This window comes from Gossypium raimondii, chromosome 2 (genome assembly GCF_025698545.1).
Source record: "Gossypium raimondii isolate GPD5lz chromosome 2, ASM2569854v1, whole genome shotgun sequence".
Taxonomy (NCBI): Eukaryota; Viridiplantae; Streptophyta; class Magnoliopsida; order Malvales; family Malvaceae; genus Gossypium; species Gossypium raimondii.
This window is the reverse complement of record NC_068566.1, coordinates 42,767,032-42,785,235: the sequence shown is the minus strand read 5'-3', so window position 1 is coordinate 42,785,235 and position 18,204 is coordinate 42,767,032. Positions and strand designations below refer to the sequence as shown.

At 32.4% G+C, this 18,204-nt stretch overlaps 2 protein-coding genes across 2 annotated transcripts; both read left to right on the top strand.

The window, feature by feature from the left end:
- Positions 1 to 3,662: 3,662 nt before the first annotated feature.
- LOC105788914 (phototropin-1) lies at positions 3,663 to 13,746 on the top strand. Its single transcript, XM_052627558.1, has 23 exons — positions 3,663 to 4,152; positions 5,018 to 5,738; positions 6,089 to 6,271; positions 7,640 to 7,731; positions 8,307 to 8,580; positions 8,669 to 8,894; positions 8,985 to 9,055; positions 9,233 to 9,339; positions 9,478 to 9,527; positions 9,689 to 9,793; positions 10,019 to 10,078; positions 10,168 to 10,257; positions 10,361 to 10,437; positions 10,550 to 10,634; positions 10,838 to 10,918; positions 11,091 to 11,194; positions 11,354 to 11,403; positions 11,494 to 11,600; positions 11,701 to 11,823; positions 11,917 to 11,968; positions 12,289 to 12,401; positions 12,766 to 12,906; positions 13,476 to 13,746. The coding sequence occupies exons 2-23, from the start codon at positions 5,020 to 5,022 to the stop codon at positions 13,578 to 13,580; spliced, it is 3,015 nt and encodes a 1,004-aa protein (XP_052483518.1). The 5' UTR covers positions 3,663 to 4,152; positions 5,018 to 5,019; the 3' UTR covers positions 13,581 to 13,746.
- Positions 13,747 to 15,029: 1,283 nt separating this feature from the next.
- Positions 15,030 to 18,083, top strand: LOC105788915 (BTB/POZ domain-containing protein At5g60050). Its single transcript, XM_012616001.2, has 2 exons — positions 15,030 to 16,097; positions 16,847 to 18,083. Exons 1-2 carry the CDS (start codon positions 15,510 to 15,512, stop codon positions 17,798 to 17,800), a joined length of 1,542 nt encoding a protein of 513 aa, XP_012471455.1. The 5' UTR covers positions 15,030 to 15,509; the 3' UTR covers positions 17,801 to 18,083.
- Positions 18,084 to 18,204: the final 121 nt, after the last annotated feature.

Below are 18,204 nucleotides of genomic sequence, written 5' to 3'. Positions count from 1 at the left end.
AGGTTAAATTATACAATTGATCCCCATATTTTTTCATTTTAAGTAATTTAATTTTTTCTTTTATGTTCTTTAAACTTTCCTCTTTTTTCCATTCTCTTTGTTTCTCCTCTGTTTTCATACCTTTCCCATTTCTTTTAACATATTAGGAAGTCGAATTGGCAATGAAAAAGAAGTCGGAAGTCGACTGTCATCATTTGCCTATAACCAAAACCCATAAACCCATACCATGCTTCTTTTTTCACTACCAATTCGACTTCCTGGTATGTTAAAAGAAATAAAGAAGGTAGAAAAACAGAGGGAGAAGAAGAAGAGAATAGAAAAAAAAAAGAAAAAAAAGAAAGAAAGTTATAAAAGAACATAAAAGAATTAAATTGCTCAAAACGAAAAATTATGGGGACCAATTGTATAATTTAACCTAAAGTTTTTGTTTGAAATGATGATTTAACGTGCCACGTCAGCTTACCATTACACCATTAACGACAATTAATAGCTGAATGACTAAAATGTTACAACACGATAACATAAGTGACTAAAATGTAACATTTCAAATATAAGTGACTGAAATGTAACCTAAGGTAAACAAAAGTGACCATGGGTGTAGTTTACCCTAACTTAAAACCTATATTCAATTAACTTATTTGAGAAGGAAGTGACATACCTGACCTCTTTCGTTCCGTAATCTAAGAGGGATTTTGCTAGAACTAGATTACGCCAGAATTACGATATGAATAAAACTAATCACAATTGATATTAAAACATATACAACTTTTGCTTACAATGGTGATGTTAGTTCATGTGGCCTATCATATGTGTCCATGGATGCTTTTAAATTTAGATTCGAGTCTTATCATATACGATTATATTGTGTGAATCTCTTTCTTATTTTGTGCGAATATTAGAGATAAAGTTAAAAAAAAAGTTTTTTGAGGTGGAATTAAATTGTATATTTTAACGATAGTTAAAATGTAATTTTATCATTTTAATAGCTTTTATAATTATCATTTTTAAATGATTAAATCAAAATTTTATCATTTTGAGAGGGACAAAGTACAATTTTACCATTACTAATTTAAATTTGTTTAGGAGTCGGTGCCTCTGCCAGCCGCCATAGATGCGCCATTGGTATATACCATGTGTGGGTTTGGGTTAGTTGTTTTTGGTTTTTCGTCCATTGTGCTTTATTCTAGGTTGATTCTACATTGTAATTGGTGAGTCATATCTTTGTCCTGTATTTGTAATTGTAATCCTCTAACAAAAAGTCTTATCATATAAAATTTTTATACATTTTATATAAAAAAATCCCTATTATTTTAATCAAACACTTAAATATAATATTGGTAGATGTTATTTAATTAACTTCCTGGAGTAGAATAGTATGCATCCAAACTTTCTCGAATTTACCATCTTCAAGGGTCTATTAGTAATATGCGAGTCATATTAACTAATACTAATTGATTGCTCAAGTTCTGGTTTTGATTTTTTATTTTTTAAATATAAATTTTAGTTTTTAACTTTAATTTCAGTATAATTTAATCTTTTTATTTTTATAATATCATTATTTAGTTCAAATAGTTAACAGTAACTATTTGAACTAATTAATGACGTTATAAAAATTAGAGGTTCAAATTACATAAAATTAAAGTATCGAAACTAAGCCTCAAATCTAAATATGATAAAAAGACCAATACCATTATTTAACCTAAGTAATTTAATTTTTAAAATATATATTATAAGAGATATTTGTGACCTAATTCACTTTATATATATATATATATATATATATGTTTTATGTTTCTGGGTATATTGATTCAAGTCAAGAAATTTGTTTTAGGAATTAAGATAAAATTATAAATTTTGGAGGCAAAATTAAACATTTTGAGTTAAAATGATTCAAATAAAATTACTATTTTTTTAAAAATAAAATAAAATATATTTTTCATTTAATCAAATATTAAAAAGACTTAATTAAATGTTTTAATTTTGTAAGAGTCTTATTATTATTTAAGCTCTTAATTGAATTAGGTGACCGATTCGGTTAGAAAGTTAAGGAATGCCCTTCAAGAATTAAAATAAATAATATTATTTGAGGGTATTTTAGTCTTTTATTTTTAAAAAACAATAAAATATGCATATGATGAGTTTTGTTCAATTGCATCATTAAACTCTTTAATTTACCATTTAGCTAAAATTTTATTTTTATATTTTTATACATTTTAATTTTATTACGAACACTTTATTAGGTGTCACGAGTCAATCGAACACCAACTTAGTTGAGAAATTACAGGAATGTCCTTCCGTAATCAAAATAAGTAATATTATTTGAGGATACTTTAGCCTTTTATTTTGAAAAAAATCAATAAAAACATGCATATGATGAGATTCGAACTCAAACCAATTGCATTAATAAAACTTTTAATTTTCCACACAACTAAATCCTTATTTTAATATTTTTATCCATTTTAATTTTATTATTAACACTTTATTACTTCCACCAATTGTATATATTAATAATAAACAATTTAATCTATTTTTAAATTTTAATATCATACACATTTAATGTGTTATTATTAATTAGTTTCAACACATACGTTTTATAATTTATTGTATGTTATTTTTAAACAAATATTTGTGTTCTATATTTGTGGTTTTCACACGTATACGTGTGTGATAGGGCTTATAGTTATTATAAATTAGTTTCGAATCATACATTTTATTACTTATTGTATGTTTTTTTTATCTACTTCCTTTCGTATGAGTGCAGCATCACGATTCTTAGTCTATATTTTTTTATGCAATGTCTAGAACTACCAATAAGCTCTCCTCAACCCTTAAATAAGAGGATAATGCGCTTTAGCGCACTCGAATTCACGTTCTCCTGTATTAACAACAATACTAATACCAATTGAGATAAAACTCAATATGTAAAATTAATTTAAAAATTAAAAGTAAAACTGTTTACTTTCTAGGAAAAGAGTTTCATAAATTAGTCATGGCTTCAAAATTAAACCATTCCCTTTCAATCAAAATCAATATTTGAAGCAACTGTAGGCAATTTGGTTTTTATAAGTTAAAATGGATAAACAAAGAAAATAAAAGATAAGAAAATTAGATTCTGATAGGCTAAAAGGACCCTTCATTCCTTTAACTTTCAAGCTGAAAATCCCAAACACCAGCCCAAGTATGCCACTTGTCCCTCTATGTTAGCCAATAATTTTCTAAATTTTGTACCAAATTTTCCTCATTTTGAATTTGATTTAATTTTGGTAATCATACAAAAAACAAAACTACAAAGATTCAAGCTTGAAAAAGTCGGAAATGACTTAAAGTAAATGTCGAGGAGAAATTAACAAGAGAAATTTTTTGAAGTATAATCTTTTGAACAATTGGCTTAGACCTCGAACAATTAAAATTATTCTCAAGATGTCTATAGATAATTTTAGTCTTGAATTTTGTATTCCTTAATAACAATAAATTTAAGTGACAAATTTAAAATAATCTAAAATTTTAAAACCCAAATTAACATATTCCAAGAAATTGCAATTAACTTGAAGGACGTACATATAATTTTTTATTCTTACTTACAAAAAAGAAAAAAAAAAAGAAAAGGCTTGATTGCTTTTATGATGATGATAAATCATGGAACTATACGAATTATCCTAAAAAAAAAAAAGCTTTTGGGTGCTTATTGGTGAGACTGAGACACCCCAAGAAAACAAAGAAAGCCCTGAAATTAGGACATGTTTCAGAAATTTGCTTCTGTTTTTTTCTGCTGATTCCGGTTTTGCTCTTCTGTTTTTTTTTTTTTTTGACAACCCATTTCCGGACTGTAAATTCCAAACACAAAGCATCACTCAAATACTCAATCAGTGAGGAAAGTCAGAGTGAGTGAGTGATTGGTTTTCTTTTTCTGGGGAAAATATTTTAGATACAAGAAAACAAACACCCCCCCCCCTTATATTATAGGGATTCATGATTGAGTTATAGGGATTCGAGCTTAATGGCAAAAGCCATGTGAATTTTATGCCCAGAGGTATGGGATATCATTTTTTTTTCCCTTTTGGTTGCCGTTAAAAAGTAGTTTCTCTTCCACGATCTTCTGCTAAGCTATTTGTTGTGAAGACTTCAACTTGTCATCAGCTCAGTTCACTTCAGGTAAGCTTACTTAATTTACACATTTTATTCTTTCGTAAGTTGCATTGATTTTCTCTTGAAATCTTCCACTTCTAAATGTTTATTTTATGATCTGAATCCAAGAGTAAGGCTCTAAAATACATGCATATCATCTTTTAAATCATTTTGCCAGAAAATCTTTCTTATCTGCTCCTAAAATTGTACTGAAATGTTGTTTTCTTTTTCTTTCCAGGAAATTTCTCATATCCGTTTTACAATTTATATGATGATTAAGTCTTTCAAACATCGTGAAATTTAATGATTGGAAGCTAACCTGAAAATCCCCTATATTAATATATATAGTTTGAAAGATGAAAACTTAAGAAATTATGAGACTACTTTTTATCACCCTCATAATTCAGTTCCAAAAACATCTCATAGTCCAGTTCATTTCAATGCCCCCACCACTGATATTGAAATTGAAACATTGGCATATAAGACATGGAAGGAACCAAAAATCAACTATTTTTTAATGTATTTCCAGCTGGAAATTTATAATATTTGCATGGCTATAAATTATAATGGGGTTTTCCTTACTCTTCAATGCATGATAGAGAAAAAAAAACAAAACTATCTAGGTATATATATTTTTCGATTAAATTATACTCAAATTCGAGATTTAATTTGTATTTTTTTTAGCTTTTAATTTTATAATGTTTTTACTATATCTAAATTGAGCTACTGATGTGAATTTCTTGTGAATTTGGATTTATTAATAATATTAATAAAGGATAAGGATCAAGTTATGTCATTAAAATAAAGGGGCCAAAATCACAATCAGACTTAGATTTTTCCTTTATTTCTATTTTTTTAGTATAGTTTGTATTAACTTTGAAATTTTATGCAGAAATGGAGTCTACAGAAAAATCATCCAAGCAATCAAATTTGATCCCACCATTGCCGAGGGACTCAAGGGGCTCACTAGAAGTGTTTAATCCATCAACTTTCTCGACCCGACCAGTTAACCCAGCATTTCGCCCGCAACCCATTTGGGAAAACTTGATAGAGCAACGTGATAGTACCGCGGAAGAAGCTGACACTCGCACTTCCGAGCTCGAATCCAAGTCGGGTCGGGCTGAAGAAATAATAACATCATGGATGGCACTCAAGGAACCGAACGCTCCTGCTCCGTCGCCCGCCCTGTCTTCATTAGCATCATCACCGCTCGTTTGTAACGTCACTGCGAGCCCGAAACCTTCTGATGAAGCCGGGGTGGCTGCAAAGAGAGCTGCGGAATGGGGGTTGGTACTGAAAACGGATAACGAAACGGGTAAACCGCAGGGGGTTGTTGTTAGGAATTCGGGCGGGGATGAGCCGAATTCCAAACCGGGTACTTCTCGTAGGAACTCGAATAATTCGGTTCGGAGCTCCGAAGAATCGGATAATGAATACAGCAAGGAGAGAGGGTTCCCTAGAGTATCGGAGGACTTAAAGGATGCATTATCAACGTTTCAACAAACGTTTGTTGTTTCGGATGCTACCAAACCCGATTACCCGATTCTTTATGCAAGTGCCGGGTTTTTCAGGATGACTGGTTACACTTCTAAGGAGGTCATAGGCAGGAATTGGTAAATTACCCTTTTTATGTGTATTTACTTTTTAATTATAATTTTAGTCCCTCTATTACATACCAACTCAAAATTTAATCCTTTCATTTGAATTCGATATATTTTGATTCTCTTACTCTTATTAATGTGCATCGTAACGCAATTAACAGAAGTTAACAATTTGGATTTATTGTTCACATTTATGAGATAAGAGGACCTAAATATGTAAAATTAAAATAAATAAATAAACAAAATCCTAAATTTTGATGTAGTAACTTTTTGCTTTTACTTTATTTCTTTTAACTGTAATAACAGCCGTGGAGGGTAAAATTGACATTTTGATGTTGTTGTTGGGTGGGTCGAGGATCCAGTCGGTTTTTACAGGGAGCGGGTACGGACCCGGAAGATGTGGCGAAGATTAGGGAAGCATTGCAGGCAGGGAGAAATTATTGTGGGAGATTGTTGAATTACAAGAAAGATGGAACACCTTTTTGGAATCTTCTTACAATTGCACCCATCAAGGACGAAAATGGAAAAGTTTTAAAGTTCATTGGGTTAGTTTTTCAATTATTACTTTTATGTGTGTTTATTTACAATTGTATGACATGAAAATTTAGGTTGGATCTCAACTAATTCTATTTCCCTCTCTCAATTATAAAAAAAAATTATATATAATTCTTTTAATAATTTATATTTTAATGATATCCAAATCTTATACAATTATTTAGTTTTAATGATTTTCTATAATAATTTTAATTTTATTATAAATGTATTAAAATCATTTTTATAAATAAAGTAAAATATTATCTGGAAGTTACAATTTATTTTATTATATTTAATTTTAAAACATTATATTGAATATTTCACTTTGTTTTTATTGACATAAATCATAAGATTTAACATACATAATAGTAAATATTTCTGTCCATCATTCTAAAAAGACGCCTAAAGAAAAGATTTCGCTTTCTATTTGTCATTTGCTTGGATCCATTTACACAACATAAAAACTAAAATTAATTTTATACATTTTTCGTAACTATTTTTAAATTAATTATTAATTTTCAACTTTTAACTTACATTTATAAAATAAAAAATTTTCACTTTCCTAACTTTTACCAACTTTATTTTTTCCTTTTATTAAATTACTAAAGACAATTTAATATATATTTTTATTATTTATGTTGTAATATAACATATTTATTTTTTTATATAATATAAATTGTATAATATATAAAAGAAAAGAACAATATATTATAAATTTGAAAGCGAATCAGAGTTGAATAATGCTTTGAATATTAAAACACAAGCCTTAACTCATATTCTAAAGAAATTGTATCTATTTTCGTAAGTCTAAGTGGTTCTTCCGATTTGGATGGATACCTTAATCCTTGAATAAGTCTAAATAAAATGAATTCATTACTATTATAAGATATTATGCTTGACTTTTTAATTATCGAGTATAAATTACTTTCGATTTTAAAATTATTGTTTCTAATTTAGATCTTCATTTCTTTTCGATCAATAAATCATTTTAAGAATTTTACATTGTAACAAGAATGTTTTAAATAAAAAAATATTTTAACTAAATTTGATGTTATGAGTGGTAGCTAGGCCTAGGATAATGTTTGTTGTAAGGACATGGGAACATGAAAATTCGAAAGAACAAAGAGAAGAAAACGGAACTGGGGGCATTGTCGTTACATGTGTCTTGTGTCCCAATGTCGCATCATATAATTGCTAAAGTAATTTTGGTGGGGGCTGGATCACATGCAATCGTTATCAGTTATCACCCACAAGATTCATTATTCTTTTATGGTGATCGAGAGGTGGGGCTTCTATTCCCAGCTGTCTGATTGGTGGTGATATAGGGGGATCAAGGGGGGGATTTTGTTGTTTTTAATATGATATAGGTGATGTGGCAGAATGCAAGTGGAGGTGAGCAAGCATACGGAAGGGGCCAAGGAAAAGATGGTGCGACCCAATGGATTGCCTGAGTCTTTGATACGATACGATGGTATATATATTTTACCATATCTTTCTCTTTTTCTTTTAGATTATTAAAATGTTTAAGTTAATATAATTTATTTTAAATTTTTTGATGAGTTGGCAGCATTTGATAGTTTATAAATAAATTTATACAAGGAGTCTATGTTAATTCTTAGTAATTATTTTTATATTTGAATTTTCTTTCTAAGTTATTCTATGAATTTGGTAATTTTCTCTGGTCTTTACTTAACAATTGTTCTCATATTGAAACATGGACTTTATAGATTTTAAGGAAACATCGATGATTAACTTGAATAAAAAAAGTTCAGATCAAATGTGTGAGTAGTTGTCAAGTTCAGACTCAAAAAATAATTTAACACATTAAATATATGAATTATTTTACTATCAATGGTTTGAAACTTGACAACATCATTGTTTAGGAGGAACAAGATTTATATTTATTGCATTTTCAATGTACACTATCAGTAATACAAATACTTTTGATTAATACTCGGAAGATTTCAGATAATAATTCATGCATGATAACGTAATGGCTTTTTTTCACTTACCAAGATATGAGCTAGTACAATGATGTTATTGCAGCCCGGCAAAAGGACATAGCTGCCGGGTCAGTCACTGAGCTGGTGGAAGCAGTGAGGAAACCTCGTTCACTCAGTGAATCATCAAATGATCCTTTCACTAGAAAATCAGGCGGTGATGATGATGGTGAAGGAGCAGTATCCATCGGAAGGCGAAACTCAGAAAACGTACCTCCACATAGAAGGAACTCCAATGGGGGTATTCGAATGTCAATGGAACGTATCAGTGAAGTCCCAGAAAAGAAACCCAGAAAATCTAGCCGTCTTTCTTTCATGGGGTATTATAGAAAAAAAACCAACATCTTTACTTTTTGTTTTTTTATGGTAGCTTGTAAAAAAAAAATCACTTGGTTGCATGCATTCCAGGCTTATGAGGAAAAGCCAGAATACGGCTGACAGCTTTGACAATAGTCTATTGGTGGATGCTCATGAGGATGAAAGTGATTATGATGATGATGATGATAGGCCTGACAGTGTTGATGACAAAGTTAGACAAAAGGAAATGAGGAAGGGTATTGATTTGGCCACCACACTTGAACGTATAGAGAAAAACTTTGTCATTACTGATCCAAGGTTGCCTGATAATCCCATTGTAAGCCTTTCAACTCTACCCTATATATATGTTTTAATGGTTGAGCATGCAGATTAGAAACTAATGTTTCAACTTGATCTTGATGTTCAGATCTTTGCATCTGATAGCTTCTTGGAGCTGACAGAGTACAGTCGTGAAGAAATACTGGGCAGAAACTGCAGGTATGTCTCTGAACAAGCTGGTAATTTAAAGTGTATGCAAGATGATAGCTTAAATCGTTTGAAAAGCTGGTAAAGAATGAACTTAAATCATATTCTTTTTGAAGTCAAGCTGAACATATATATATGAGTTTTTAACTAAAATGGGGTTAACTTTGTGTGATTGTTAAATCCTTATAGGTTTCTACAAGGCCCTGAAACTGATCCAGCTACTGTAAGGAAGATTCGAGAGGCAATCGATAACCAGACAGAAGTAACTGTGCAGCTAATCAACTACACTAAGAGTGGTATGCTTGAACATTTTTAAATATGATGCCTAATCTTCAATATTCCAGATTCATGTCATGCATATAAAGTTGTTCTGTATTTAAGGAGTTTATCTTCCTAGTCCTATAATTATTTTAAGATTTTTGTACACATTTCAGGCAAGAAGTTCTGGAATCTGTTCCATCTACAGCCTATGCGTGATCAGAAGGTAAAATCCTCGAATATTTCGGAGTGGAATGTACATGTTTCATCTTGCTATATAACTCCTTTAATGTGCAGATGATCAAATTTCAGCTACATATGACTTTCTGGACTTATGAACAAAATTCTCATTGATTTTCTTGTTTCTTTTTTGGCCTCTGTTAACAGGGAGAAGTTCAGTATTTTATCGGAGTGCAGCTAGACGGCAGTGCCAAAGTCGATCCACTTCATAATAGTATTCCTGATACTGCTGCACAAGAGGGTCAACAACTGGTCTGAACTCTTACTCGTTTCTACTTGCATTCTAAATCCTCATGTTCTAACTTGGTTCCATTATTACCTCTACTTATGATGTGCTTATTGATGCTAATCTTCCTCTTTTATCACCAAAGTCTGTATTTCTCTTTAGGTGAATAGCTGGATTTTCTTGAGTATTCTATCAAATATTTATAAATTTTCTGGTTTGCTATGACAAATTAGTATAATCCCTGCTTGCAGGTGAAACAAACTGCAGAAAATGTTGATGAAGCAGTGAGGGAACTTCCGGATGCCAACATGGTAAGGTTCAAAAGTTGATCGTTTTCAGAGGAAAACCTCTTTTGTGTTACGAGAACCTTACAAAATATTTGATATTTCACTACCTGCAGAATCCAGAAGATTTATGGATGAGTCATTCCAAGGTGGTTCACCCTAAACCTCACAGAAAGGATAGCCCCTCTTGGAAAGCTATTCAAAAGGTATTATTATTCTTTCATATATGCACACCCGAAGTATCGTTCAAAATGATCTCTTTTCCGGGACCCTAAAGCTCGATTTGCCTTAATCTGTTGTAATTTATAGGTACTTGATAGTGGAGAAAAGATGGGTCTAAAACATTTTAGGCCTGTAAAACCATTGGGATCAGGGGACACTGGCAGGTTTGTCTAATTACTCCGCTCTTCTTTTACACTTAAATTCTGCAGGATAAAGCATGTATGTCTGTCATACAAATTTTTAATATCAGCTATTGTTTTTATATTTTCTTGGCAGTGTTCATTTGGTGGAACTGTGTGGCACTGGCCTGTACTTTGCGATGAAAGCTATGGATAAAGGTGTTATGCTGAATCGAAACAAGGTATCTGAAATTGCATTATTATGAGTATTAAGCTTGAAAAAAATACCCAGATTTTCATTTGTTTGCTATCTAATGATAAGCCTGATAGTTTAAATGTTCAATGTTAGTTGTAATTTCCCAAGTTTCAATGCCCTCCATGGTCCAAGTACAATGGACATCCTTCATTTTTGCTTACGTGATGCACTTGCCTTCCATTGCTATAGGTGCATAGAGCTTGTGCAGAAAGAGAAATTCTTGATATGTTGGACCACCCTTTTCTTCCAGCATTATATGCATCATTTCAGGTTAGTCAAATAAAATAATTTACTGACATAAATATTAGATGCTTTTTCAATATGATGAAACTTTACTGTCTAATTTCTTGAGCTTTTGCTTTTATAGCTGGTCTTTCATCATTTCTTGACATGATTTCTTTATATAATGACATAAAAATTCTAACTCTCAGATACTTTTCAGACCAAAACACATATTTGTTTGATTACGGATTACTGTCCTGGTGGTGAACTTTTCATGCTTTTGGACAGACAACCAACGAAGGTCATGAAGGAAGATGCAGTAAGGTAATTATCTTTTCACCATAACAAACACTACCTTAACCTTGTTTTGAAAATCTCTGATTGTCTCATAGACTCATATAACATAAGCATTTCTGGGGTTTCCAGTTTATTGCCAAATTTGTGTTGGAATGGAACTAACTTGAAAGTTCTTTATGATTGTAGATTTTATGCTGCAGAGGTGGTTGTTGCATTGGAGTACCTTCACTGTCAAGGTTGGTTAAACTCAAATATACCAACAAATCTGATAGTATTAATTAAGTGATCGATCAATTCTTTCAGTGATTATGTTTCTCTTCTTACAGGGATTATATACAGAGATTTGAAGCCTGAAAATGTTCTACTCCAGGACAATGGGCATGTAGCCTTGACCGATTTTGATTTATCTTGCTTGACATCTTGCAAACCTCAGGTATCTAATTCTAAGCTTCGGGGTATTCAAGAACACTGTGTTAACCATGTTTTCGAAGTTATGATAGAAAAATGCAATGAACTTGAGCTGTGTTTTATAGCTGCTGATTCCAGCTACAGATGAAAAGAAGAAACGGCAGAAAAGCCAACAGAATCCGATCTTTATGGCCGAACCAATGCGTGCATCGAACTCTTTTGTGGGAACCGAAGAGTATATTGCTCCGGTTTGTTTCTTGTCATTTCACATCAATATTTATAGTTCTTATGGGGTTGTTTTCCTTATTGAATGCTCATTCTTGAACTGTTGATTATTGCAGGAAATTATCACTGGGGCAGGCCATACCAGTGCAGTAGACTGGTGGGCTCTAGGTAATTTTGTTTTCTTATAAAGCAAGTCACAATCCGAATGTGCATGTTTTTAGAAGGAAGTTTCCTACTCAGATCATGGTTAGAACATACACTAACACGAAAAATGTAACTAAAACACGAAATACTAATGTATGAATATTTCAAACTTTATCGATATTATGAACTTAATAAATACCTTAAGCATGATTATGACATAACAAAGCACACCAACACGAAGAAACCATGCCTTCAGCTAATCAGAAATATTGTAGTTTATAATTAAATGAAAATTCTACTTCTCTTTTCAATTGCTCAGATTGATTTTTATTGTTCTATTTCAGGCATTCTTCTATATGAAATGCTGTATGGATATACACCATTCAGGGGAAAGACACGACAGAAGACATTTGCCAATGTTCTTCAAAAAGACCTTAAATTCCCCAAAAGTATACAAGTAAAATCCCGTGTCTTCAAATCTCTCTTTTATTACTCCCTTTTCAAAGTTACAAGGCAGTTAAATATATAAACAATACACTTATAAGTCGACTGAACCACAAGTGGACTGACAAAAGATTTGTATTCAAGTCTTCAGTTCACATCAGTCTCACTTCAATCTTTGGACAACCCCTACCCCTTACCATTATATAAAATCCGATATATAGGAAATAAACGTAATTAATTTTCAGAAATCTGGTGTTTCAGCAAGGGAGATGACTATATATAAAACTCCCACAACTTATGTGCTGTAATTTGGAGTTGAAGCAAGTATTGCTATGGCTAGGGTTAAGTATTTCTTTTTTTTGGTTGCGTGAAAACAGGTGAGTCTGCATGCAAAGCAGTTAATGTACCGCTTATTGCATAGAGATCCAAAGAACAGATTAGGTGCACGTGAAGGGGCCAATGAAATCAAGCGACATCCATTCTTTAAAGGTGTAAATTGGGCTCTCGTTCGCTGGATGGTAATTTCGTTATCCTTGCATTTAAATGAACTTTTTATAGCATAATCTAACATTATTTGATTCATAAACTTGGGTGAGTTATGTTAGTATATATGTGTAAGTATAGCTCTGCTAATATTGAAAGATGTTTAAAAGAAAGGTTGCATCACGTAGACTATGAAATAAGTTAAATTCGAGAGTCTAATTTAAATACTTGACAATCGTGATTTGAATTTATAAATTTATCTCGATTAGTTCAAATATGAATTTAATTCAATCTAATTTGACCATTAATCACTAACGACTTGAATCGGGTTTACCCCAAACCTAAAAATAACTTGAATAAATAATGTTGTGAACCCTAATGATTGAACCTTAAATGACTATAACAAATAACCAAAGACTGACAAACCCAAATGATCTGAACTCAAAACTACTCAAAACCGATCTAAAAACTATAGTTCTACCTGCCCAATTGACACACAGTGTGAAGTATAGCTATCATGTTTATTTCTTGTTTTTGATGTTTAATTGCCCCATATTATCATTAGATTCTTAACTGTGTTGACATTTGTTGAATGCCCTCCCAGACTCCACCTGAGCTTGAAGTTCCCATCTCTGCAACTGAAACTAGGAAGGAAGAAGATAAAGCAATGGACCCTCAATTACAGGATTTACAAGCTAATATTTTCTGAGAAGCTTGGAATGCTTTATCACTTCACCATTAGAGGCTTCGGGTTTTATAGATGTTGTGTGTTTCTCTCATGCTAGCATTATGTTGTATTCTTCTTTTTCCTTTTTTGGGATTAAAATGCAATTTTCCTGTTGATTGGTAAATAAAAATCAGTTTGTTCCTTTTAATTTCTTTATATCATCAGTACAGGTAAGGAGATTTGGGGGTTATTCTTTAGATTCTTAAAAGCACCATAATTTTCTTTGTGTACTGTTTTGAACCCATTGTGCCCCCATCTTTGCCCTACATCCCTGTCCTTCATGTCCCCTTATATCCCTAACAATGATCTTTATTGTGAAAGAGAATCGCAATCAAAGCTCTAATCCACCAGGAAACAATGAATTATTTCTTCTCCTCAAACAATCCAATGTTTCAACCAACTCTTTTATGGTTAAATTTCAATGCTTCAACTATTGATTCGGGATTGATTGATTTAATAATAATTATTAAATATTATAAATCGATTCAACCGTAATTTTATTCCGAGTGGAGACTCATCTTTACTGAAATAATGGCCGACAACCTCATTCACCCTGTTTTGTTTTTTTTTTTTCCACTTTGACATGGTATATTAAATGAGGTCATTTAAGAATTACCATGTATGCATGTATATATATACATATATTGTCTTGGATTGGATTGGATTATATGTGAAAATTGCAGGAAATGGAGGATGTTGTAAAGACAAGTGTGCAACCCATTCTCTGCAAAAAGAGAGGCAGCAAGGCAGAGGGGCAATCATACATTTGACACAGTGACCTAAATAAAGATGACATAAAGTTTATAAGGTAAATTCGATGTTTAGAAAAGCCATTTGTTACGGTTGGACTGCAACAATACCCTTTCATTGCATAAAACCAAGTTTTGCTTTTATCACTGTATATTTAATTCAATAAAAATCAATCGTGGAAATTAACACAAAATCCAAGTGTCGTAGTTTAGGAATAGTAAAAAGAATAGATAAAAGGCAATGATAGAAGGTAATGAGAGGATTGAAGTTTGAAGAAAGACAAGTGTGATGTCTTAGTTAAGGCAAGTGAAGGAGGTCCCATTATCAATCACAGAAGTCACGTGTTCACACGTGTACCCAAGTAATCTCTAATCTTCTTACATTAGGTTTTATGCAATGGGAAAAAGGAAAAGGTCTCCTTTTATCATGCTCAAGTTTAAATTGATAGTATTTTAGTTGTTATTATTAAAGTGGTGATATAGATTTTATTATTATTCGATCAATTAGGATTATATAAAAATTTAATTAATTATATTTAATCAATAATAAATTTATTTTTATTTTTATTTTTAATATATATATCATCAGTTTAATGGCAATAAGTCATAATAGTTTGAATTTGGATGAAACTAAAAAGCTAAATTATATCAAATTAAAATAGAGGGATTACATTCAAAATTTCAATATAGTATAGGGACTAAAAATAGAATTAGACAGAAAAAAGTTAATTAAGCTTCTGCATTTCCCCTTAATTAGAACACTCTTTTGCCATTGCTTTGCTACTTTACAGTGAGTGGCACACACTCTTTTAAATCACAGATCCAAAGCTTTCCACTTCTTGGATTCTTTCTCTCTCTCTCTACTGTCCCGAGAAAATTCAGCTTCCCAGGAAAATAAAAACCTCTCTTCTTTGCAAGAAACCCCCGCCCTTCATTCCCAGGATTGCCTTCTTGGCAAGAAATCAATCGTCTTTTCTTGATTCTAAGAAAACCCAGTTTTTTTTATACACTTTTCAAAAAGCTTCTTTTTTCTTTTTAATAATCAATGGTATCAAAATAGTTCCTTTTTTTTTCTTTCTCCCTTGAATCCAAGAAAAACCCAGTTTTTTTTATTATAATATATTATTTATTGAAAAGTTTTTTTTCTGGAGGGGTTAATTCAATGGCTTCAAGAGAAGTATCAACAATGATAAAACAAGGGTTTATTTCAGACCCAACACTCTCTTTGTCTTTCTCTCCATCAAGAACAACTCTCTCATCAAGACCCTATTCTCCTTCCTCATCTCCTCCTCCTCCTCCTCCTCCTCCTCCTCCAACAGAGTCAGCTCGGTCGAGTCACAACAACCCGACGCTCTTCGAGATGATGTCAGAGGAAGCCCTCCGTGGGTCCAAAACCATTGAAGAATCTCGGAAAAAGACCCAACGCCGAGTTGCTAAGTTCCTAACTGAGCTCAAAGCCTATAGCTTCAAGAACGGGGGGCTAGGATTAAGTGATGTTAAGCTGACCGTAGTGTCAAGAGATGGGTATAGGGTGGCAATGGATGTGCACAGGAGGGTTTTGTCTGAGAAAAGCAGGTTCTTTGCTGAAAAGTTGAGTCAAAGGAGAGAGAAAGGAGTGTCTCACACAGTGGAAATCAGTGAATGTGATGATGTTGAGGTTTATGTTGAAACTGTTGTTTTGATGTATTGTGATGATCTAAAGAAGAGGTTGATTGGTGAAAATGTTACCAAAGTCTTGGCTTTGCTTAAGGTATATAGTTACTTCCTTTTTTTAATCCTAAATTCTAATTAATTTTTTTCTTTCACTGCAAGTTTTTCTTTTTTTAGTTCATATCTTCATGCAATGTTTAGCCAATTAGGAATTTTGGGGTTTCTTTAATGTATACAAAAAAATATATTTAGTTTGATTTAGTTCATGCAAAATCCTTTGAGCGTTTGCTTGCTGCTTAAGTTTTTTTGAATCTATGGAAAAATTTTATTATAGACAGGTTTGAAATGGATGTCTGTTTTCTTGGCCAAACTTTTCCTTGAAATTGAAGCAAAAGTGAATTGTATAGTACAGAAGAAAAGAAATTTATATATACATACATAGGTATATATATCACGTGCCTGACCACTTCTTAACTATGTCTAAGGCATGTTTAGGTTCTTTGATCTACCAAATATTAACCACTAAAGGATCTTTGCTTTGGTTGTTATATCTGCAATATATATACAAACATATGCATACATACATAGAGAGAGAGTACAAAAGAAAAGCTCTGTAATTTATATATTTCATGTGTTTGTCATGTGCCTAACCACTTTACTATGGCTAAGGCATGTTTGGGTTCTTTGATGAATCAAATATCAACCACAAGAGGATCTTTTCTTTGGCTATATCTACCACGTTGCTTATATTATTGCCATTTATGCACTATATATATATACAAGTTTGCATTCGTTCTTATTTGTGTTGAAGTGAAGGCATTTGTAATGTTAGTGTTTGTTGTTTTGTAGGTTTCTGCGGCCATTATGTTTGATGCAGGGATTAGTTCTTGCTTGGAGTATTTGGAAGCTGTTCCGTGGTCTGAGGATGAAGAGGAAAAAGTTGTATCTCATCTCAGCCAACTTGAGCTTGATGGGTCGATGACTGAAGTTCTTCAGAGAGTATCATCTGAACCATCTACTTCTGCAAGATCGGATGGCATCCTCTTGAACCTTCTTAGTGGTGTTCTTCAAGCCAAGGATGATAAAGCACGTCGAGAAATGAAGACCCTTTTTTCACGGTTACTTAGAGAAGATTCATTTGATGATGACAATCGGTTTGATGTCTCGAAAGACACTCTTTATCATCTCTGTCACAGATGTCTCAGTTCTCTTGTTCTCTGCTTATCTGAAGCTATGGCAATTGACGGTAGTAGGCGAGATCGAGGAGTTTTAATGGCTGAAATAGCTCGAGAAGCTGACAATTTGCAGTGGATCGTTGATATTCTAATAGAAAAGAGAATGGCAAACGACTTTGTGAAGTTGTGGGCAGATCAAAGGGAACTTGCAGAGCTTCATTCAAAGATCCCTACCATGTACCGGCACGGAATCAGTAGGATCACCGCTCAACTATGTATTGCGATAGGTAGAGGAAACATCTTGGTAGGTAAAGAAAGCCGGTTCTCGCTGCTGGCGACATGGTTGGAAGCACTTTATGATGATTTTGGGTGGATGAGAAGTGCATCTAAATCGGTAGACAAGAAACTAGTAGAAGATGGATTGAGCCACACAATTCTTACGCTATCTATGAGGCAACAACAGGCTATTTTGCTGAAGTGGTTCGACCGGTTTCTGAATAAAGGGGATGATTGTCCCAATATCCAGAGAGCATTTGAAGTTTGGTGGAGAAGGGCTTTCATTAGACAATACACTGATGCGGAGGACAGTTCCCAGTTGCAAATAACTGTCTGCAGCTACCCAAGTTGAAACAAGCCGAATGGTGTATCCCCATATCAACTGATATTCTTTTCTTTTCTTTTTTTTGTAATTTGTCAGCCTTTCCTTTTATCTCCACATTTTTATTTTTGTTTTTGTTTTGTTTCCCTTTTGGACCAAATGAGAGTTTTTGCTCCAACTAAAACAACGTTTATCTTCTATTGATGGGTAGGACCTCCAGCTGAGGTCCTCTACTTGTAGATACACCTGTTAATTGAGCAGGTTGATTAATTTTGAGGTTATTCAATTTAGGTTTAAAATTTTCAAAGTTCAATTTATTTTTGGTTTGAATTATTTGGATTTAAGAGTAAAGTTTTTCGAGTTAAGTCGAATTTTTTTATCAATCAGATTTAATTGACAACCTCCAACGTCAACCAATTTTAATCAAAGACATG